Raw genomic sequence first — 25,000 nt, forward strand, 5'->3', positions numbered from 1 at the left:
TTATGCAGGTGTATAGGAAAGCCTTTTTCCTAATCCCTGTCCGTTAGAAACTGGCTCATGCCCTCAAATAGCAACTTTTGAACCCTCCCAAAACTCTGGTTTTTGGTGTGTGGTTTTTTAATAATGTCTTTACTACTACATCTCTCTGGATGTATATACATATTTAGTCCTCTTGAATCCAGCTAATCTCTTAGCATCTATAATATGATGAGGCTACAAGTTTCACAGGCTAATTTTACTTGGCGTGGAAGAGATGTGTGTATCAATTTAAAATTTGCCACCTTTCAGTTGCTGTGAGCTCCTTATTCTTGGATTATGCGAAGGTGAATAGAAGTGATCAATTCATACCAATTTATTTACATTATTGGTTATTTTATAAACTGTTTTGTCCCCTGTTATCCATTCCCCCTCCAAAGTAAACAGTACCAGTTTTTCATAAGGAAGTTTCTTCATAGCTCTAATAATTGTTCGTCTGGTAGGTAGTGGTAATGACAAGAAAGTTAACACCAGATTAAGGTGGTTGAGCATCCAATGTGAAATGAATTGATGGTCTCAGTCAGTTTCCTACTGGGTAGGTGTCTATGGGTATGTCTACACTGCAATTAAAAACCTACAGTTGGCCTGTGGCAGCTGACTTCACCTTGGCCATGGCACAGTTTAATTGCTGTGTAGATGTTCAGGCTCGGGCTGGAGCCTGGGCTCTAGGACCCTGAGCGATTGGAGGGTCCCGGAGCTCAGACTGCAGCCCAAACCCAAACTTATACACCTAAGTTAAATAGCCCCTTAGCCCAAACCCTTTAGCCCAAGTCAGCTGACACAGGTGAGCCACGGTTGTCTAACTGCAGTGTAGACATACCCTCTAGGACAAAAATCAACAGCGCATTTGACACTTCAGTTTTCTATTTAAAAAAACAATCTATTAATTTTGTGTGAGATTGACTCTTGTGAACAGCCCTGCAGTTCTGTAGGTTGGCTCCATGCTGGGGTAGAGGGGAATAAGGGCAAGGTTGAGGTGGCTGGATCCTTGCTCACATGGTCTGTATGTTCTAGAACCTTTATGTTAAGTGGTAGTGTGGGGCAACCTCCATTATTCCAGCCCATCGACTAGAACAATATTTGTGAAATCTACTTCAGTCTTTCTTGCCTAAAATTAATTTACACCTACTCTTTTCCTTGTTTTTCAGAATATGGTATAAACCATAAAGCAGGGAATAAATTGGATATTCCACTTTAAGCTAACTATGGCAATAGCATGTTCCCTCCACTTCGGTATATTAGCTCTATGCAACATATGCTGAATAACACTTTCTTGCTAAGTGTGTTAGTTACCGTGCTAAAATATTGCTTTTAGGTTAAGCAAATGTTATGTACTAACAATATTGAACTGATAAAAAGGGCAACATCTTATTCTACACTTTTAACTGATAAACTTTATTGAAGGGTAGTCTATTTGACAAAGCATTTTCTGTAAATATTGAATAGTAGCCTCATTTGCTTTGGCAGCTGGTGCAAATTTATTGTTAAATATTGTGTCAGTCAGCTTGATTTAACAGCAATGGATGTGAAAGATATGATGGGAATTTAAAAAAAAATCTTCAGTTGTGAAATAAGTGTAAATGTTACAAAAGGTAGGGGTAAGAAACTTACTGTCAAATATTTCAATGTTTAAGGGCATAAATCTGCATTGCTATAAATAGGACAGGTGCAGTTTTCCTGGGACATAATTATAAAGCTTGTGATAGAGCAGATTCATGGATTTCAGCTCTTTTTGCACGCTATAAAATATTTGTAAGTATATCCATTGCCCAAGTGACAGCAAAGATTGAAATCTCAATTTCAAATTTCCAGAAATCAAATTTTTTTTTGTTAAGGGAAACATTGTATATAATTCAGAAAGTTTATTGGGAAATTTACTGAAACTCTGTAAAGTTTGAAACTCTGTAAAAAGGTCAAAAGTCGATAACACTGGACTTTCGAATGTATATAGTATTGTAACTCCTAAAATATATGAAATAAAAATTGCGTACTTTTGGGTTATTGAAATGTAGAATTACAGCTTTAACAATGTATAACATTTTGAAGTCTAGAAATAGTCTTTTCAGAAGCTAAGTGCTTGGCTTTTATAAAAATGCAAAATGTGGCATGGAATAAAGTTCTCTAACTTTCTTGGTGTAGTTGCACATATTTGTCTTTGTTGAGTTGCCAGCCTGTCTGTACACTAGCCAGCATTGCATCATTTAAAATAATGTTAATTTTCTGAAGTGAAAAGAACAGTAAAAGTTCTGTTCGTTTACAAGTCCTCGTCTTTTCTTAGTGCATGAATAAGTACAGTGTTTTTCTCTGATTTATTTAATAGGAAGTCTGATATTTACCACTGGTTTGGGTAGAGGGAAGGAGAATTTAATACGGTATGAGGCCCATCATTAACATTAAGGATAGGATTAAATACATTTAGGTCATTGATTCATTATTAATCTTTAATGAGTAAGCTGAACTACCATTGAAATAGTTTAAGCTAATACTGAATTTAAGTGTGGATCTGCAGAATTTTACTGGTCGACATGGTTTACGTGACTACCAGCAACAATTATTATTGCAGTCTTAGGGTGGGGTCCTGCAAGTCATCTTTAAATATAACTCGGAGAATTCTTGGTAATCTTGTGAAAGAGAGCTTTTATAGCCAGGCAACAATTTTTCAAATTTTTGCTTGTTTATATATTTGTTTTGTCTGAAGGCTTTCATTTCCAGGAAAGAATATGACTTGCAGAGGTGACATATAGTAACTAATTCGAAGATCATTTTCAAATTACAGTTTATGCACTTATTATTTTTAATGGGTAAATTTAAAACAATAAGACTACTTACCATCCCTTTTTGTAGGTGGCAGTTATCTTTATTTACAGACTCCCAGTAGTAATGCTCTGTTACCTTGTACTAAATTTGTCAAATACCAAAGAGCATTGATTTTAAGTTGACACGAAGTCTAAAAGAAAAGTGAAGCACATACAAGACAACCTATTGGGGGGGGGGGGGAGGAAGGAAAATGATTTGAAGCCCATTGTAACTTTGTTCCTAATAGTTCCGAGATGTAGGTCCGTCAGGTAGAACGTCCACAATCTATTACCGTGCCAGTCCAGAGAGCAGAGTATAGAAAGCTGACTCTAAACCTGAAATTCCTGGCATGCTTTTGGAGGTGACATTGTGAACCTTCAAGAAAAGACTGTTGGTTCTGGTATTTAATCGTCATCTAATTTGGGGAGGAGCTGGGAGGGAAACCAGTTTTGTCGTGCTACCTGTTTCTGTTTTAGAACTGATCCTGCAGCATTGCATTAAGGGTGGAACATCAGAGAGAAATACCAGTTTAGAGAGGCAAGGAGAACAGGATAAGAGGTGTGCAAAATGAGTTATTTAGAGAAGGTGAATCTGGCTCTTCGATTTACACCCTCATATAATATAAAAATAAGAGGACATTGAATAAAATTTAAAAGCCACAGATTTAAAACTTATAAAGCATTGTGCTTAAAAAAAAAACAAAAAGTTTCTTCTCTAACTAACTTTTCACAACATGTAATTGATGGCAAGAACTGATTCAGATTGAAAAACTGCTTAGATGTGTATATGAATAATGAAAGCATCCCTAGCTATATTAGGATATCATGCCTAGGCGGTATAATTAAAAAAAGAAAAAAAAGTATATAAACTTGTGCTTACAGGCATGAGCCAACTCCTAGCCGATGGGGCAGGGAATAAACTTCCATAGAGACAAGTTACTTTATAATTATCTACTCCTGAGGGAATTTGGCACCTAAAAGTTATGCGCACAGTATTTTAAAATTCTGCAAATTTTATTTGTCCATAAATAAATAGGCTACAGCAAGGCAGTGGGGAGTACAGGCCACTGGCTGCATTGAAGTGGGAGATCACCCTGAAGCTCCCACCTCCTTCAGTATAGGGACTCTGCAGTGAGGTTGCATCTGACCCCGAGACAGTGCAAGGGCTGGGCCTGTATCAGAAACACCTCAGGACTCTGTGCCAGGTGCACCAGGTGTGGGTGGGGAGGCTCAGCCCAGCAGGATCCAAGTGTGGAGAGGCTTAGTGTGGGAAATCCAGATGTGGAGTGAGAGGTTTCTGTGTGAGGCCATCTGGGTGCACAGAGGCTCATTAGGGGTGCAGGGGCAATGGGACTCTGCAGGGGATCCAGGTGAAGGTGGTTGGGGAGTGGGGGGCTCGGTGTGGGGAGATGGGGCTCAGTGTGGGGATCCGGGGGCTGGGCGAGCGGGCTTGATGGGGTGGCGGGTCCAAGTGCAGCTGGTTGGGGATCAGTGGGGTGGGGGTCTGGGGGTTGGGGGCTCGTTGGAGCTTTCCAGGTATAGGGGGTAGGGCTTGTCAGGGTGAGGGTTCAATGGGCTTCCTAAACAGGGGAGCTCCAGCTGCTGCCGTGGGGATGCCGGGCTCTTGCTTCCCCCTGCAATTCCCCTTTCCGCTTTTTCTCCATCCCCCGCCCCTCACTCCCACAGTCTCCTCACCTTGCCCTATTTCATCCCCGCTTCTCTTCCCCACTGCCTCTTACCCCTCACCCCTGCTTCCCTCATTTCCTCCCACGCCTTACCCAGCCTCACTGCGGGCACTAAGTGTTGCACAGAATAGAAAACAGGAAGGCTCCCAGCACACAGAAGGGGAGCACGAGTGGGGCTAGAACGCGGGAGGCGGCATTCAGCTTCAGAGTCAGCCAAGCCGAGAGACAGCCTTAATCAGCTGGGCAGCTCTGTGCTTGCAGAATGGGATGCGGGGGGCACTGGCATGTAACCCCATGTGTCCCCCCCCATGCCTCACCTCTGTTTGGGTAGGGGGCAGTCCCCCAAAGACTTTACCCATGGTTCTCTTTTCCCCGCCCGCCCCGTGTATGGCTTCCCTTTGCTTCCCTGCTGTTTTCTCTGTGGGGGAGGGTTTTCTGCAGGTCCGCAGTCTCGCAGAATCCTCTCAGGAGCAGTTATCCTACCACAGGAATTTTGCATCTTCCCCTGAAACTTCTGGCACTAGGCCACTATTGGAGAGAGTGGGTTAGATAGATTGCTGGTCCCAACCAGTATGCTAATTTCTGAGGTTGTGAAAACTGTCTAGCAGTTACTTTTTGTTGTTTTCATATCTCATGCAGTGTAAATATTTTAAACTTCAGATTCATCTTGATGTATGTGTTCAGGGAAAGTGTGAGGTGAAGAAAAGAGCGTAGGTTATGAAAATGTAATGCACATATTTGTTCTCGTGAAAACCAGTATCTTCTTTACAGTTAGGTAGGTAGGTCTTTATGATCTCTAGACAAATTCTGCCCTTCTGCATGTGTAACTCTCGCTGAAGTCAGTGAGAAGGCTGCTTATGATTTCAGGTGTGGAGTTAAGCCTTGTGAACAAAACAAAATTTATGCTTCTTCCTCCCCTTTGTTTCCCTGATATATTGGGCTTTAACTTGACCTTTTTGTCAAGTGATGCAACCTTTTTGTCCATATGCATTCTCATCCTACAGAATCTCATGAACAGTAAGATGTGATGTAGCAGTTTCACAAAGTGATATTAGAATAAATATTTGTATCTCTTCTTTCATTTTTTAGTTTATTGCCATATACAAAACTGATTGTAATACCACTAATGCAAACTATCGTACATCTTAACTACAGTTTAAAAAAAAATAAAATTAAACATACATGGTGCTTTTTTTAACTATCAGTTTTTTGGTGAAAGTGGAATTAAAATTTTGAAATAACCGTCCTGCAAATGTTCCCAAGTTCTCTAGTAGCAGAATTGGTCTACATTGCTTTTTTTACGTGGATACATTGTAAATAATGCATGTGTACTAACTCTTCTGTGACTTTCTTTTTATTCCTAGTAAGATGAAGCAAGGTCTCTTGCCTAGCTTGGAAGATTTGCTGTTCTATACTATTGCAGAAGGGCAAGAAAAAATTCCAGTTCATAAATTCATTACTGTAAGTTTCAGAGTGGATAAAAATATGACATACACAACACCCAGATTTTTTAAATTTGAATTCATCTTCCTTTAAAAAAAAAAAAATTTTAATTACATTTGTAATTATGACAGCTTGTGTTAAGGCCAAAACGTATTGTAGTAAGATCATATAAATAACAACAACAACAAAATCAAGCAGTACAAGTATACTGACTTTCTAAAGAAAGTCAAACCATTGAACTGGTGGAGGTCACTGGCTAAGCACCTGAAGCCAGAGTATGTTGAAGTCCTTTTGATAGCAAGTAGCTTTTTCTGCAGGTGCAGAGAATATTTTCTTCATTTCTGTTTGTTCATTTCCATTTTATGTAACTATTCAGCTAGTTCATTCAAAGTTCAGAAATAATTGGGAGTTGAAAAAATAGGAAAGCTTGTTCTCTTCCAGTCTGTGAATAAAAATGAGGTGTGAAAGGATGAGCTCTACTAGTTCTAAAGTGTTAAAGGACATGGTGATCAGAAACAGTCAGTTCAGTTCATTAACTGGTATTAATACTTGATTTGTTCAGTAAATCAGTTTTCAGTGTACAAACATGTTTTGATAAACTTTTTTCTAATGTATCCAGCACATTTAAGGTAGTTATTTAACTAGCAAAAACAATTTTGAAGTGCTGTCTTTGTGCCTTTTTAAGTGAATTCGAAATTCCGTTTGACTGCAGCTTGATACAGATCATGAGTTTGACACATTTATTTATTAGATTTTTTTAAATCACCATTTTCTAACATAATAAAAACCATGAAAATTAAGAATCTAAATAAATATACGTGAAGCTATATAATTACTTACATAAATGTGTATAGGTTTCAGAGGGGTAGCCGTGTTAGTCTGTATCAGCAAAAACAATGAGGAGTCCTTGTGGCACCTTAGAGACTAACAAATTTATTTGGACATAAACTTTCATGGGCTAGAACCCTCTTCATCAGATGCATGGAGGTATAAATATACAGCACATGAAAAGATGTGAGTTGCCTTACCAAGTGCTAATGAGGCCAACTCAATCAAGGTGGATGTGGCCTATTTCCAGCAGTTGACAGAAAGGGTGAATATCAACAGAAGGAAAATTACTTTTTGTAGTTACGCAGCCACTCCCAGTCTTTATTGAGGCCTAATTTGATGGTGTCAAGCTTGCAAATTAATTCCAGTTCTGCAGTTGCTCATTCAAGTCTGTTTTTGAAGTTTTTTTGTTGCAAAATGGCCACTTTTAAGTCTTACTGAGTGTCCAGGGAGATTGAAGTGCTCTGCTACTGATTTTGAATGTGACAGTTCTGGAATTAATTTGCGAACTTGACACCATCAAATTAGGCCTGAATAAAGACTGGGATTGGCTGGGTCATTGCAAAAAGAAATTTTCCTTCTGATACTCTCCCATTCTTGTTAACTGTTGGGAATGGACCACATCCACCTTGATTAAATTGGCCTCATTAGCACTGACCCACCACTTGGTAAGGTAACTCGCATCTTTTCATGAGCTGTATATTTATACCTGCCTACTGTGTTTTCACTACATGCATCTGATGAAGTGGGTTATAGCCCACGGAAGCCTATGCCCAAATAAATTTGTTGGTTTCTAAGTTGCCACAAAGACTCCTCATGGGTGTTTTTTTTGATAAAATGTATATAGATATGCTGTATCCTCCTGGTTAGTAAAAAGAAGTACCAAATTATATCAGCCTTTCTTTAGGAAAATTACTTAAGTATAAATGCACCAAGATTAAAGTTGATTAAATCAAGGTTTTCTTTCTGATTTAAATCATGATTGAGATTGGTGATTTAAATCCATCTTGGTGCGTTTTCTACTTCCCAAGTTCTGTATAAAAGCTAGTTGGTATTCTGATAATACATTTTATGCTTTAGCAAGCAGCAGTCAGGAGTATTAATTTAACTTCTCTGTTACATGGTGGGCAACAACTTCGTGTGACATTCCTTGCTTTTACAGACTTATCACAGACTTTTACAGACTTATCACTGAAGGCACTACAAACAGGGTGAGGCTTTTCATAGTCATTAGACTGCACACAACTTGAAAGGATTCACTTGGAGGATTCTTTGTGTCTGTCATTTAAGAATAAATACTATTTTCTTGGGAATAGTCTTTTTGTACACTCAAATTCCCCAAGAATGTGTTATCTTCTCTCCAAGTTATGGCCCATTTAATCAATTCACTGATCTTGTTAAATCTGTGGCGGTCTTTTGAAGCCAGTAGTAAGGGTGGCGTGGCAAGAGATTGGGGTTTTGAGCCCGTGTATAATTCAGTGAAATTTTGGTAGGCTGATTTATGTTTCAGTTGGAAGAGGAGAGCAAATAGGGTTAAGCACTAGAGAATTTAATATTATTTCAGTAAAGGTGTATTTTTCATATTTGTAGTAATTCTGACTTCTCCTTTATTGTAATAGGCACTCAAATCTACAGGATTGCGTACATCTGATCCACGGTTGAAAGAGTGCATGGATATGTTAAGACTAACTCTTCAAACGACCTCAGATGGCGTCATGCTGGACAAAGATTTGTTTAAAAAGTAAAATATTTCTGATAATATTGTGATGTGGTTGCTATATTATACAGTACTAAGATCATACGCCTTATTTAAGTCACATTCTGTCATGGAATATATATACTGTGTATAAATCTAATATGTAGTTAAAATGAAAAAGGAGTGAGACACCCATATTTAATTTAACTTACATTAAAATAGTGTTTGAGAATGTTTCACTATCTCATGAAATACAGCAGGCTAGGTTCATGTTGTTACTCAAGGAATAAAATCCTGCATCTCTCTTACCTAATTGTTCACAAAATGAAAAAAAGCTGTTGTTCTTAAAATCAGCTACTTTCTGTGCACTAATTAGTGATGCAGAAACTCAGCTTATTTTTGAGGAAAAAACCCACCGGAAACAGTTATAGTATTGTTAAATGTGCAGTAAGATGCAGCAAAGAATTAAGTGTGAATCTACATTTATAAATGAAACTTGTGTGCCTATTCCTGCACTAAAAACTAACCTCTGTGACATGCAGTCATTGGATAGGTTTTTTAAATACCTTTGTATGATACAAGGCCTGCTAAATGATTTGGTTCAATTAAGTGTACATGCATATTTTCTAGACTTAGTTACGGAAAAGCTTTATACAATAGTACACAGTGTAAGAGTTATAAAATATCTGCAGCAAGTTAGCTAAACAATATCCGTGCCGTTTACAAAGTTCAGTTCATGCCAAGCGCTCTCCTTTCCCCTATTTTCAGTTTATTTTGGATGTTTAAAAAGGAATGTAAACTAGTTTCTATTTAGTTTTTCAGTCTTGGGAATTCTTAAATCTTGAAATGAGATTCTAGGCTTGTGTTAAGAGTAGAGTGTAACTTCTTTTCATTTTTATTCTGTGGCATGGTGATTCTGCAAGCAAAACTAGATCGGATGTAGAAGTTTTTAAAATATACTCTTGAAATTCAACTATTCTGTCAGTGTTGTGTATTTCCTGCTTCTCTTTGTGCTGGGTGGGATACTCCTTGCATTTGTGAAATGTCATTGGGGTCTATAACAGAGCAGGCTGGGGAACAGTAATGTTATTAGCAGCGATAATTCCTCCTCCTTCCTTTCCCCCTAGCTTCGCTAGTTAAAATAAGTGAAATGTTTACTTAGAAGGTTTTTTTGTTTTGTTTTTTGTTTTGGTTTTTTTTTGAGAATGGGAAGAATTGGAAAATGAGTGATTTTGATCAGGTTATGTCAGAACAACAAAGCATTTCACTTCTAGATCACTCTGTTGAATATGGGATGGATCATTAGGCAGTTAAAACCTACCATGTGAATGGATGAGAAAAATCAGTAGCTTTGTCCAGTTACTAATGCGTGTATGTTCAAGACCAGGTGTCCACTGGAACCGTTTGCAGGTATAGTAATCATATATTAGGTAAGGGTGTGAGATTTGTTGACAACATTTCTCTCCGGGCAGAAACCCTAGTGTAGGGAAGTTATACTGGATAAAAAGTGCTTTTGCTGATATAGCTTATTTCTTTCTGGGAACTGGTATAAGTTATTGACAAAAGAACTCATGCCAGTATAATCTGCTCCTACGCTAGAAGGGTTTGTCTGTATAGCCATAGTGGCAAACCTTTTCTAGCAAAGACAAGATCTCCGTGTCAAAATCAAATGATATCTGTTGGGGCACTTTTAGGTAACTCATTCAAAGGCTGAAGATTGAGCATGGAGACTGAATAATCTCTTGGGTTTGCTCCTCCATGTTAAGATAATGCACGTTGGCAACATAACTTGGGGAAAGCTGGCTTGATTGCTCTTCTGTGCATAAGACTGACTATGCTGAAGATTGGAAAAAACACTAGATTTTCAACACTAAAATAATTTTATGGAAAACTGTAGGAGTTGATAAATTTTTATAACTAAAATCAATTTCTGTTACAGGTTGTCTATACCCCCTGTATTTGCCACGCAACACTGTTTTAGGGGGTGATGAGCTATTTCGTGTAAAAATGTCAAAATTAATACAATATTAAGCTTGCACACTTAACTCTCATGAAACAGGAAATGCAAAAGTTAGGGTCCAGCTGACATGCTGACTTCCCCACTGCACAAATGTAATAAATGGTATTATTGAAACAATATCTATATTTCTGATTTCATGTAACCTGTAACTCTCCAGCTTAAAAGTCAAATTCTGTCTGAAAATTTTCCTTGCTGTTAACTTTTAACATCATGGATTACTAGTGAAAAAGGATGAAGGGAATTTAAACATAGCCCAGGAACGACTCTTGTAAATATACTAAGTTTAGCTATTTTTGAGTCCCTGGTTTGGTGGTGGTTGGGGGCATGGGGGGAGAGGAGGTTTCATGGAATATAGGAAATGTTGCTTTTCCCATATGTCTCATGACTCAACAAAACTAGGTATTTTGAAAAACAAAATTGATTCTAGGGTGAAAGGAACATGGAAAATTTCAGCTAAAACAATTCTGGAAAGCTGTGAGGGACTCAAAATGAGATTATGGAAAGTGTTTTTTCCCTTAATTATAGTAGCAGCTGCTGAGCAACAGCTATAATATTGCTATATCTGAATTTAGACACTAATTCTCTTTCAGAGTAGGTGACTTGGATATTTAACCTTCATATGAAAGAAGTTTTGTCTTTGTCACAAGGCACTTTGTCCCACTTTTATTGACCCTGAGTGACACTCTTTTCAGCCTGATCTCCTCTGATCTGCTGGTAGAAAGCAGCAATTTGGGTATATTCTATTGTAAATGTAAATCTAACAATCTGCAGTCTGGCCTCCAGTGGTCTTTTTTCTTTTTTCTTTTTTTTAATGAAACTGATCTTCCTGTTATGTAAATCAAGATAGCAAATTCCTGTGAAATATTCCATTCTAGGCTTAGTCATACTTACCCTTAAATCCTCAAGTTACAAATGTTTTTATTCATTTGGATGGTCTGAAAGCTTTTGTGACAGAAGGTGCATTGGAGTGTTTGGAATGTTCATATTAACATAAAAGTATTTCATTTACCACAAATTATTAAATTTGCATTTGTTTTCCTGAGGTGATTTGTTGGCCAGGCTTTCAGATGTCTCCACTCTCTTTTAAAAACTTTACTAGAAGAAGTACTACTACTTACATGTACTGGCATAGACAAATACCCCCAAATCTTGTTGAAATTGGTGTTAGTTCAGGTTTGTAACTGTAGCAGGATCAGGACCATATTTTGAATACTTTCCCAGTAGAAAGACTGACAAACAGGCTTTGCAAACTCAAAAAGGTAGAGAAGAAAAACACCTTGGAAGAATTGTGAAGATAAGGAATATAGTAGGGAGGATGAAAAATAACCCTGACTTATGCACCCCAGTATTCTGCCTTCCCAAAACTCTACTCCTGGATTGTACTATGGGTGGTGAAATGCCATTTGCAGCCATATGGTGGAAGTTTGGGGAACTCAAGGGGGATCCTGTTTCTTACAGGTTGGATAAAAATTCATTTTTTTGGAGGGGGGGAAAATTTTGATTTAAATCAGATTTTTTAATTTGTTTACATTTTTAAAAATCTGTTTAAGATGAAATCTGAACTTAATACAAAAATGTTAAAGCCTAAATTACTTATAATCTCTTAAAACATTTTAAATAAAAACTGAATGTGCTGAATCCGTGAGCCTCTATTAAAAACATGGAATTAAAGGCTGCTTGTCTATATAAAGAGACATGGTTTCCCCTGATTCTTTCTTTTGAGGTCAAGCTTTGTCCTGATTATCAGGGGTGATTGGTATTGTAAATTCTGTATAGTCTTCTTACCTTCCTGAGTTATGTGCATATGTATGCCAGAGTGTCTGTCTAGAAGTTCATACAACAGAATAAAAATAATTATTTTATAATCTCTCAAAAAATAGAAAATGGATGATGGTGCTCCAGTTACTGAGTTTAGGGGTGGCTCTGAGGTGACCTCTCCCTTTTCTCTTTACCGTACACCTGATTGTTGATCAGTATTTTTGCTTACCAAAATCTGCCTGATTTCCACTCATTCTTTATCTTTAGAGCTCGGGGGCTGGAGGGAGGAGTTATTTCAGGCTTCACATATTCTTTACAATTTCTTACCTAGCTGACAGCTAGGAAATAATTTATTCCTCTGATTAGAACTCACTGGACTCAGACTTTGGGTGTGCTGTTTCTGTTGCCATAAGCAAGTTACTTGGTATGGTATAGAGCTACCACTCCCTTTGAGTTATGCACTCCTGATCCTGGGTTCCACATGCACTTGTCTTACAGTGACATGAAAAGAAATAGCCTAAGGTGAAGCGTGGTTCAGATCCACTTGTGGGCCATAACCACATCTTCTCCATCTTGCTTGATCCTGAACTATTGTGCATATGTGCAGCAGCATGAAAATGGCCCATATAGTAATGGGCATGAAATATTTCTCCAATGCATTGGATGCATCCTTAGAAAGTTGAAAAGGACAAATGTTGATATGAGGGGAAAAGGGGATTGACTGTTGGTTCGAGAGGATCTTTTAGAATGAGATTGCATAGCCTTGGTCACTGGAAGAATTTTTAAAAAGGGAAGAATTTACCTCTTTCATAGGGCAATTAATGGGAGTAGGAGATAATGGAGGCTGCAGTGTTTTTACAATTGTTGACTGTGGGGAATAGCTGACCAGTTATCCTCCCACACGATTTCATGTGCCTTGCAGGTTGCGGCATTCTCCATCAGCCACTCTCCTCCTAAACACTTGCTTCTATTCATCTGTCTCTCCCTCTGTGGCCCCTGTGACTGTCATCTCTGAGCCCCAAACATGGCTCATACTGCAGATCCCTTTCAAGCTGCGTTCCTCTATGATAGGAGGATCTGGGGCATAAATCATATGTGATTTGTGAGAGAGGTGTTAGTTACAGCAATCTAAGCCTAACATATGCCCCTGAGAAATGGCTGAATTATTCTGAGTAAGCACACTAGGACTGGTGTAAGTCTCTGAGGGGGTGAGTACACAACCTGTTGTATAAACCAGTGGTGCCCAACCTTATTACGCAAGAGGGACACATAAACCTAAGCACAGATGTGTGTGGGCCAGACACATTCTACATATTTTAAGAAGGTTTCAGCTAACAGCAGGAGTCCCAGCATGGGCCTTATGAAATATTCTGGGGAGCTGTAGATTGGGCACCCCTGGTATGAACCAAACTTCCCTATTACAGAGACAGAAACACCATGTGGAATACAGAGCTCCATGTTTTCTGCATTCTGCCTTGGGATTGTTTGTTCAGGACAGGGGTCGGCAGCCTTTCAGAAGGGGTGTGCCAAGTCTTCATTTCTTCACTCTAATTTAAGGTTTTGTGTGCCAGTAATACATTTTAACATTTTTAGAAGGTCTCTATAAGTAGATATTATGACTAAACTAGTGTTGTATGTAAAGTAAACATGGTTTTTAAAATGTTTAAGAAGCTTCATTTAAAATTAAATTAAAATGCAGATCTTATCAGTTTAGTGCGGTGGTTTTTAACCTGGGATGCACACACCCCCTGGGGGTGTGAGATGCCCTTTCTGGGGATGTGAAATATGAGAGTTTTTTGGGTTTTTTTAGAAGGTAAATCATCGAAAACCCAAATTAAGAACAGGCACATAAGTACAACTACTTGGTTTCATCAAACCTATGTGTTTGTTAACCTTATACATTTTTTTAACCATTACTGTAATATACAAAGTTTTTAAGTGTTCAAAATTATAGGGTAATTTTTGATAAGGGCTGCAGAGCTTTGGGCCTAGGCCAGGAGCAGAGCCCTGGGCTGGGTGCAGGTACCCCAAGCCGGCAGGAGGGCTGAGCAGGGCCGGAGGCCCGGACCCCGGCAGGTAGGGGGCTGGGCAGCTGGAACCCCAGACCAGCAGCGAGGTGAGCGGGGCCAGCGGTTGGTATCCCGGGGCTGATGGCCGGGACCCCAGCTGGCAAGGGGCCGGTGGCCAGAACCCCAGACCAGTGGCGGGCTGAGCAGGGCCGGCGGACAGAACCCCAGACCAGTGGCGGGCTGAGCAGGGCCGGCGGACAGAACCCCAGACCAGTGGCGGGCTGAGCGGGGCCGGCGAACAGAACCCCAGACTGGCGGCAGGCTGAGCGGGGCTGGCAGATAGAACCCGGCTGGCAGCAGCATGCCAGTAAAAATCGGCGCACGTGCCACCTTTGGCACGCGTGCCGCAGGTTGCCGACCCCTGGTTCAGGAGCACCTTGAAGCCTTGGGAGACTTCCTGGTACCTCTCATCATCGTGATAGTGCAAACCAGTCACAGTGCATCTGAGAATTGAACCCATTGAGTGTGCATATATTTCTTCTGAGTGCCCAGTTGTCTTAACTGTTGTTACTTAATTGCTTCCAAAAGGGCAGGGATCCCCTTGATATAGGTAACAACCTCTAAGGGTGATTGGTCATAGAGGTGAAATAGGTCTATGAAAACTACATGAGTATCTACCAAAAAGGGATAGATTGTCATTACAAACTATGTCAGAAGTATGCGCAAATTGACAGGGTAACAAAGTAGGTCCCCTATACAAATTTGGCAGGTTGCAACCAATAAAAACCACTATTTTACGTATCCTTCAGAGAGGGCTGGTTCTATTCTTTTCTAGTCTTTCTCCTTCACTGTTGGAGAGAGGTACCTTCTACTATTTGGAGCAATCTTGTCAGATGAATTTAGGGTGAATTTCACAAAGTGTGAAGGGTCAACATGACTTAAACCTGAACTGGGGCTTCACAGAAAAAGAATGTGTCACAGATTTAAGGGGAGAATAGATTTATTCAATAACCTGCATACAACCTTATTTTGAGCTGTTAGTGATGCTATAGTACAGAATATTTGGGAATATCCTTTTTTTGTTCTTCATTGTTTGTAATTAAATGACATATGTAAGGGATTGCAGAAGACTTCGTTATGGCCTAGCTAGGGAACTTCCACTTTCTCGAGGCCACCCGGTTACTGTAGGACATGGAGAACCAACTCTAACCAGCTTTAGGTTGGTTCTGTCTGCCCTGTATGGCCCTTTGCCAGTTTGCGGAAAGCCCCCTGTAGGAAAGCACCTAATTCTATATTCATGAGCTGTTTGTGTGTACTGCATATTAGGGCTCGCTGGTCACTCCTTCGTCGGACTCCGTCCCAGGCGAAGCTCCGGTGTGCTGGATTCTCCGCCTCCGTGACGGCAACGCTGGGAGTCCCTGTTGTGGATGTGTCGCTAACCTTCAGTAAAGCCAATAACTCGCTTAGCTGCGTGTGGGTCTCGTTTTCCAGAGTACCTCTGCCGGCCTGTGATGCTTCGAACACCTTGGCCCAGAACAACATGTTTCTGGAAATATCACCAGTTAAAATGTTATAATTTTGAACCATAATTTAGTCTTAATTTTTCTGAAGAAATATCACTAAATGATATCAATTGTAGGAAGAATGCAGTCTCTTTTCAACAAAATTCTTGCAGCTCTTAACTTGATTTTGTGTGTTAAATTTTTAGTGTGTGCTACAGTTTTAGAGGCTTAAACAGACTGATAGAAAGTGTGCTGATTCTGTATCAGTGTTGCAGTAGTTTCCAACCTTTTTTGTGTTGGACCCACTCCTCATTGGAATAGAACTGTTCCTGCCCCGTTCCTCCATATGTCCCCTCATGATATGTCTGACATATTTGTTTCACTTACATATCTGTTGTCTTGTTCTTGTCTGTTTTCTTGCATACTCTTGTTTTTTCCTTCTTGCAGCATTTCTCAGTTACCTTTCTCTGTTCTGTCATCTTCCCTTTCTTCCAGCTTCCCCCATTTTTGCTTTCATCTTCTTGCACCTAATTTCCACAATTTCCCTGGCCCCATGCATTCCTGGCTCTCAGATTTACCAGAGGGGGTGGTGCTGGGGGAGGAGTGGGGAAGGATCTGTTGGCTGTTGTGGGAACAAGGGAGTAGAGAGGTGTACTCTGGGTGGGTTGGTGGCAGCTTGAAGGGAAGATGTGTAGGTGGCTTTAAAGAAGCATCCAGCTGCTTGCTGTCCCCCAGTTTCAGCATTTATGGAGCACTTATACAGTTTGGGCTAGAGCAGGGGTGGGCAAACTTTTTGGCCCGAGGGCCACATTGGGGTTGCGCAACTGTGTGGAGGGCCGGGTCCGGAACGCTGTGCCTCCCGAAACAGCCTGGCCCCCCATCCACCCCCTCCCACTTCCCACCCCCCTCAGAACTCCCGACCCATCCAACTCCTTGACCCCTGACCGCACCCACCCAGGACCCCCTGGGACCCCACCCCTTAGCCAACCCCCCTCCCCTCTTGCTCTCTGTCCCCTGTCTGCCATGACACCTATCCACACCCCTGCCCCTAACTGCCTCCTGGGACCCCACCCCCTATCCAACTCCCCCTGTCCCCTGACTGCCCCTCATCCAACCCCTCCCCGCCCCCTTACTATGCCGGAGCCAGCCATGCCGCCGCGCTGCCCGACAGGAGCGGCAGGCCAGAGTGCTGGTGGTGCAGTGAGGTCAGGCTGCAGGGGAGAGGGGACAGCAGGGGATGGGGCTGGGGAGAGCCTCCCTGGCCAGGAGCTCCGGGGCCGGGCAGGATGGTCCTGCGGGCTGTAGTTTGCCCACCTCTGGGCTAGAGTATAGCCATTTCCTCACTTTATCCTACTTCCTGACACTTTTTGCAGTTCAATCACCAAACTCATAGAGAGGATCCCTTAGAAGTGGGGCTGAGGGAGAGAGCCAGCCCTGTGGAGCTCGGCGACTCTGAGTATGTGTCAGACTGAATGAAACTTGTGATCACGTACAATTAGAAATGCAGTGCACCCCTGCAGTTGAAACCTTAAATAAGAAACTAAAATAATTAAAGAATAAAATGGATCAGTATTCAACTGCTGTAAACAATCAATTAAAAATTTCCTAATACCTTTGTGCAATGGAAGCTTCTTTCTAATAAAGAATATCTTATGCCTGTAAGAATAATTAAGGGCCCAGTCACCCAGTCCTTACTCATGCACATAATGCTGTTTACTTCAGTGAATTACACATAAGCAAGGGCTGGATTGGCCCTTTTATAGTCTTTTGAGAGAAATAAAAGGCAGCTGGAGTATTTACTTAACATTTTTCTTACATTCCGCAGGTGTGTACAAAGCAATATTGTGTTGCTTACTCAGGCCTTCAGACGAAAGTTCGTCATTCCAGATTTTATGTCGTTTACTTCACACATTGATGAGCTGTATGAAAGTGCTAAAAAACAATCTGGAGGACAGGTAATTTCTTTGTAAGGGGGCGTTTTATTTTTTTTGTTTTTCCCTTCAAACAGCTCAGCCTAAAAGAGAGCCACAGTTTGTTAAAAGTGGAGCCAATGGATTTTATATTATATATTTTAAGAAGACTGTTTTAGGGGTGGGAGGAGATTAGAATCCATTACAGACATTTTTTGAGTTCTTGCAACCTAGTAATATTTTTATACTTTTGGTTTAAATTAACCTAAACTGCATTAAATGTAGTATAGTCTCATGCTTTACATGCCTTCATCTGAAAGCATTGCCAAGCTTCTAATGATTTTTGGAAATTAAGCAAACTCTGGGTTTTCTTCTAATTGGAGAGATTTCCTAATAATTTAATAAAGCCATGGAAATACTGTCTTGCAACTGATGGGTTCTGAGCTAACTCATGTCTGTGACCATATAAAAATAATTAGATAGTATATGTTTAAAAAGACTTCCATTTAGTGAGGTAGTGGTAGGGGTTTGTATGCCAGTAGGGGTTTTTACGTCTTGCGATCTGAGTTCAAATTCTGTGTTGGACTAACAAGTGAAAAATTAGTGTTGTTTCCTCATGCTTATTTGTATAAATAACAGAACTGCCATATGTTTGGCATGATTCAACTTACCTGCAAGAGAGCTCTAAGCCTTAGATAATAAATCGTTTAAGGACAGCATCTGAGACACTCTGGCATACCTGTGTGGGGGAAATTGTATATTTATCAATACTGTACTTCTGTTAGCGTACTGCAATTAATCCATTGCTTTCACTAATTTTGTTTACAAGATTTTTTTAAAACTCTGTTTCAAATTAATTATCCTTATAATTGGAAGTTCCTGAATGCATGAAAGTTTGGATGTTAATTACTCCTAGACTAAGCTGAAGGTTGTTGTAGGTCACTGGAAAATACTTTTCTGTAAACTTGCAGTAAGGTTTTGGATTTGATCTGTGATGATTGGCATGTTAATTTAGTCATTCTCAGCATATCTCACATACAGTATGCTTCTGTTTATCCAAAACCCTATTATCTGAACCTCTCAGTTATCTGAATCCCTTCCTTGTCCCCTCCCCAAAACATCAGCATGCTTGCAACCGTCTGGTGGAACCAACTGGCACCCATGCACTGCTGCTGGTAATGCATATCCCTACCTCCTCAACTCCTCCCCACACCTCCGCTGTGGAGTTGCTCTTCAGCTGGTTGGTGTCATAGCTGTGGCCCTGGATGATGCAGCACCGAGGTCCCCAGCCTCCATGCTGCTTCCTGGGCGGCCCGCAGGACCTAGTGCTGGGTCGTGCATGCACCGAGCAGCTGCAGTAAGCCTGGGTGCAAGAGTCTGCTACCTTATTGTTACTGCATACACGTAGTAATAATGGTAAAGTCTATTCCCTGTACAGCTATTTCTGACTATAAGGGAGAGCGCTGGTGGGGATTGGTGCAAGAGACTGTCTTCTTGCTTATCTTAACTCCTGATTATCTGAATAAAATCTGTGTCCCCCAAGCTATTCAGAGAAATGGAATATGCTGTATTCCACGGCATAATATCCACACACATTTATGCCTGTTACAGTATGTTGCTTAATAATGAAAATAAACATTTTAACAATATAATGAACTGTATAATTTCTTTTCATATTTTTGGGTAGGTTGCTGACTATATTCCACAACTGGCCAAGTTCAGCCCTGATTTGTGGGGAGTGTCACTTTGCACAGTGGATGGACAGAGGTATATTTTTAGCATGTTGAAGATTTTCACTATTGGTGTAACTTGAACTACAGCAACACAACTAATTGTGATGTTATATTGCTCAGTTAAGTTTTATTGGTATTGCCCGTACAGTAGAAACCACTTCATTTTATTTGGAGCAGTAGCCACCTGATCTTGTCTTTTGATATTTGGCAGTACAGCATCCGTGGCCGTAGCATTCAGTAGTGATCTTATGAATGAACTTCAGTAATAGCCCAATGACTTTTCAGCTGCAGTAGATGACTTCTGTTCTTCGTAGCTACACAGTGAAGATTGGCTGTAAAGGGGACTTATTTTGGAGGCAATCTTTGATAGGAGCTATCTTTTGAGAAACCCTCTCCACTTCTGAAATCAGAATATATGTATTATGACAAAAGGTCTGGCCTTCCCGTGAGTTAGTATGCCAATTTTGATGTGTAATATGTTATTCTCTTCTCTCTCATCCATAGTAATCAAATAACTATTTTCTTAAGGCATACTGTGTGTATAGTAGATGTTTGGAAAACAAAGGGAAAAATCACAAACTCTTGCTCAGTCTGTGCCCAACCCCATCCCATCTCCCCCCCCCCCAAGCTTTTGGATCAGCTCTTATTTAGATCTGAAGTTTGGGATTGTCCTAATGCTTGGAGAGCTTACTGTGAAGAAGACGACAGTAGATATAATTGGGGAATTTCACAATTGATCCTTACTGGAGGATATGAGGATGGGGCTTGACGCCACTTGGCCACTGTTAAGCTGAAAATCATGGGAGGCTTATCTTAAGTGTTCTCTGGCCTCAGAACTGTTGAAACTCCTTCTAGTGCTGTGTACGCTAAGGCTCTGTTAGGCCTCACCTGCATTTAAAACTTACAGCATCATAGCTATGTCAGTTAGGGGTGTGAAAAAACACATTTCCTAGAGGCATATGCTGACAAAACTGCATCTACACTGGGAGGTATGCCAACAGAAGAGTGCATAATTAATGTCATTCAGGGAGGTGGTGTTCCTTTATCGGGAGAAAAACTCCTTTTGTTAGTGTACTCTGTATGTCCATGCTAAGGGGCTGTGCCAGCATTGGCTCTGTAGTACAGCCTAATAGCTTTAAGTCATGCTCATAGAATCCATGGAGATTTTTCATATCTGTCTTTTGAAAGGAAATGAATACGCAGAGACTGACCTAAATTAACAAGACCTATGTTTCACATTTATTAAATGAAAGTTTCTCTCAAGAGCATATACTGGTCTGGATATAACTGTTGCCTGGGTGATCCTCATTGATTTGGACTGTCCTTTTCTCCAGTAACAAAATGGTTGAATACCACCATTCAGGGATGCTTGAATGTCCGAAAGAACGGAATAATTGACTGTAGCATCATTAGAGCTGTGCCTCGTGGCAGCTGGCCAAGAATGTTGATTTATGGTCATTTCAATATCAACTTAGGTATTTTTATCATTTTAAAATATTTACATACATATGAAGGGGGAAAACGGTAAAGCTGGAAAGCTCTTGTGCTCTCTAAGTCTAGTTATTTCCTTGAAGCAGGAGTGGTAAAAATAAAATCTCCAGACCAAGAGAAATTCAGTTTGCAGCCTCACCTATACTTATTGAACCAAAGATAGGAACACAGCACTGCATTATAAACAGCTTCGTCTTTCAGTTGTGCAGTTATTCTTATTTTAACAAAATAAATATATTAATTCAAACTAATCACACAACAAATATGTTCTGATGAGAATATGGCAATTCAGAATATTTATTAATTTAGTGTGTATTCATGCAGCCTCTGAAATGTAAACTCTAAAGCTTTAACTTTATTTAAAAAATACATATTGCGTATGGGGCCAAAATGTGTTTTGACTTAATTGCAGCAAATAAGAAAAATGAATTGCATGTCTAAGTGCCCCATCCAGCCAGCTGTCCCTTGCACTCCAAAAGGGTGAACCCTCTGGAACAGTGTTGAGGCACACCACAGAGGCAGCTGTAATAGTGTGTTTTCTGTGGCTAGAGAATTTCGGGATCCAGTTCAGTCAAACTGGCAAGCATTGAAATGAAAATACTACACAATTTTTTGTAAAAGTGATTTACCAATGTTCCAGTTCAGAAGCTTCCTTCACTGGTACATGAATTATATTTTGTTTGTTCTTTGCAGATTAGTTTTAAAATGTTGACTCAAGATATTCCTGTTTGTCATGCTCCTAAGGTTAGGATTTTGCTTTGTTAGGAATATTACAAAATATATTAATGAAAGACCATCAAATATATTGTTAATGCCATCAAAGGGGTTCTGTGAGCTCCATTAAAGGCTTCTTAAAAGAATCTCTTTTTTGCAAATATAACAAAAAAGTGTACTCTTAAAACTCAGCTGACAGACAAGGACTTGATAGGTTTGGAGACCCATATTTTAGGCAGATTCAGACTACTTTTGCTAATCCATCCTTGCTTTTACAAACATTCTGCATTAGTTGTTAAAACCTACTAAGCAATACATTTTATCGAATTTTGTCTTTCATAATCTCATTACAGAGCAGATGTTTGCACTGAGACCCTTTTGAAATGTAAATCTTAATGCTTGAACGCAGGTCTGGAAGCTCAGATCCAAGTTGGATTGCTTTAATTATCTAGACACGAACAGGTGTATCCATTCTGGATGCAGGTTGTAGCTTAGTGACTTGAGCACAGGACTGGGATTCAGGAACTCCTGAGTTTTAGCTCTGACACAGATGCCGCTCTCTAGATTTCAGCAGCTCATTTATTTCGGTTTTCTTATTTATATGGTGATTGCCAGTGTTTGACTTCACTGTTGCCTTTACAGATGTTGAAAAACAAAATATGTTGAATTGATCAGAGACTTCTGTTCTTTTAAAATCTAATTTAACAATATTGGTAGTGCAATAAATAATAGTCTGAAGAATTAGTGGAGCAATTAATCTTGGCACAGTGATCAAAAAAGGAAAAATATTAAATAATTTTATCTGTTTCTCTGCTAGGCATTCTGTTGGAGATACCAAAGTCCCCTTTTGTCTTCAGTCCTGTGTAAAGCCTTTGAAATATGCTGTTGCTGTTAATGACCTTGGCACAGAGTATGTGCACAGATATGTTGGTAAAGAGCCTAGTGGATTAAGATTCAACAAACTGTTCCTGAATGAAGATGGTAAGAATTAAATATTTAATAATGAGAATCTTCTACTTCTTGTTTGAGATCAGAATATCATAAAGGAAGATGCTATGTTTGTTTGTTTTTTGTTTTTTTTCAGTACATCAGATTTGTATCCTCTCACCAAGCCGATTATTAGGTTCAGTGCCCCCAAAATACTTTTCCCCCTGGAATTGTTTCACCCTTTGATTATAACAGTTACCAGTTTTGTCTCACTTCCAGACTTGGCATAGTAAACTTCATTGGGTTTTTTAATTGCCTATGTACAATTTTGTAAACATTAGTTATGGAGATTATTGTAAAGTACCTTTCATAATGTATGTTTTTAAAAAAATATTATGGAATTCGACTCTTTATTTCATTGAGTAGGTGGAGCTGGGTAGCTAGTCTTGCCCTCTGCAAAATGGTTTCTTGATCATAGAATGATGTGTTAAATTGATTGAAAGAAATGTGATTATGAGTCATCCTCTCCATTCTCAGAGAATTTGGTGCTAGTGCCAGATACAAATGCTGGTTGACGTCCAGATAATAGAAGCAGAAGATGGGACTGGCTCCCCACAGATTCTGTAACACTGAAAAAGTGTTCTGCTTCTGATTCAAAACAAACGTTGTTTGAAATAGTGTTTTTTTTTGTTTCACAAGAGTGTTTTATCTAAAATGATTCTGTATAATATTTTATCTAGACTGCTGCTGCATATAATAATACATAACCATAAAAGTGCTGTTTTTTAAAAACAGTGCTAAAATTTTGGAAGGATGACTCATTTAACCTTGGAGGAAACACTGGATTTTTGTCTCTGAAACAAATATTTCTAGTGGATCTTGCTCAGTAAGAGGTCAGACAAAATTTCTTGTTGCCATGGTACTGCAATTAATATTTAATAGAATTTGATGATGAAAGATGTAACCCTTTTAAGAACATAGTCTTTGTGTTGACGAATATATTTAATTCTTACATTTGTCATACCAAAAGATGAACATGAATTTTCTATTACTGAGATGTGGAAATTAGCATTTTGTTCCATTGTGCATAGTGTTTGGTTTTTTTTGTTTTGTTTGATAGTGTCCACAAATGCTGAGGTGCTGTACAAACATAAAGGAGGAGGAGCGGTCTCTGCCTTGGAAAAACTCCCAATCTAAAAAGTAGGGATGTTACTGAAAATCAGCCAGCTTTATGTTGTATCATCAATTTAACATAGTTCCTATTGCTGTAATGAGGAAAGGCATAGAAGTTACTTTTTTTTTCTTTTAATACAGGTTTAGAACAAAAAAAATGCAGTTAAATAAGGAAATTAATTACTAGTCAGTTCATATTGATATAAATAGTTTAAACAAACGAGCAAAAAGAATTATAGAATAAGAGAATCTGTTTTTTTTTAAAATACTCTACTGCATCAAATTAACTGAAAATGTATGGTATATATATTACAATGTTATTTTTCTGCTGGCTGACATAAAGCTAAGGACAGAGACAAAATAACAGTAAATTACAGAAGTTTGTCTGTCATAATTGAAATGCAAATCCATAGAACAGATCCTGAAAATCAGGAGCTAGGCAGACAGTGTAGCTGCATAGAAAGAAGGAATATTTTTTTCGTATATAATGTTTAGCTATAAATTAACCCATATGTGTCGTCTGGGTGCAGCAGAGCACCTGGCACACATTTGAGCTTTCTTGAACACATGTATTCATCTTAAATGAGCAGGTTTGTAAACAGAAGTTATACGTTGTATCCTTAAGGACTGGGGAGTTTTATATTTCTCCACCTATAATGCTAGTATTAAGAATCCCGCTTAAAAAAGGGACAGGGAAGATTGTAAGTAAAACTGGAAAAAAACAAAAACAAACAAAAACTCTCTTAAAAATGAATTGAACAAATTTTTCTAAGGATAAAAATGTCACCATTAAATGTTAAGGTATCTTAGAAACTTCAAGGGCATCAGGCTTGGCTGTGTCCCCTTTGGAAAACGGGCAATATCCTTTTTTCAGAAATAGAAATTTCTCATTTTTAGCTCTGCAGCATTGTGAAATATCCCACAAGCCTTCTCCTAAACCACAGGAATGAATCCAGAACTGACTGTCCATCCTGCATCTCAGACCACTGTAGTTTGTTTTTTTGGGGTGGGGGGGCACATTTCCATGACGCGCACGTGTGGTTTTTTGTTTTTAAACAAACAAGTAATCTAGTTGCTTGAAGCAAATCAGGAATTTCAAGTGTTAGAATGTGTCTCTGGACTACATATTAATGGGCTGACTGTAGGTGAGATGTTTTTAAGGGACTACTGAATGGCTCTGCAACTTTGTCACTTGTCACCGAGTATATGGGTGTGTATGATATGTACCTATGTAGGCAAGACTCCTGGCACAGTTCAGTCTTTAATTATACACGTCCTTT

General features: G+C 39.5%; 1 protein-coding gene across 3 annotated transcripts in view; it reads left to right on the top strand.

Annotated features, from left to right (window-relative positions):
• Window positions 1-25,000, top strand: part of GLS (glutaminase) — a 107,778-nt gene that overhangs the window by 6,454 nt on the left and 76,324 nt on the right. For 2 of the 3 annotated variants that reach the window (XM_084643286.1, XM_084643287.1), the window contains exons 2-6: window positions 5,881-5,977; window positions 8,407-8,528; window positions 17,598-17,727; window positions 19,370-19,449; window positions 22,438-22,601. In XM_084643286.1, the coding sequence (XP_084499412.1) occupies window positions 5,881-5,977; window positions 8,407-8,528; window positions 17,598-17,727; window positions 19,370-19,449; window positions 22,438-22,601 (593 nt within the window). The remainder of the gene's footprint in view (window positions 1-5,880; window positions 5,978-8,406; window positions 8,529-17,597; window positions 17,728-19,369; window positions 19,450-22,437; window positions 22,602-25,000) is intronic. The other variant, XM_084643288.1, reaches the window with a different exon arrangement.

This window comes from Lepidochelys olivacea, assembly GCF_965140295.1.
Source record: "Lepidochelys olivacea isolate rLepOli2 genome assembly, chromosome: 11".
Lineage (NCBI taxonomy): Eukaryota > Metazoa > Chordata > Testudines > Cheloniidae > Lepidochelys > Lepidochelys olivacea.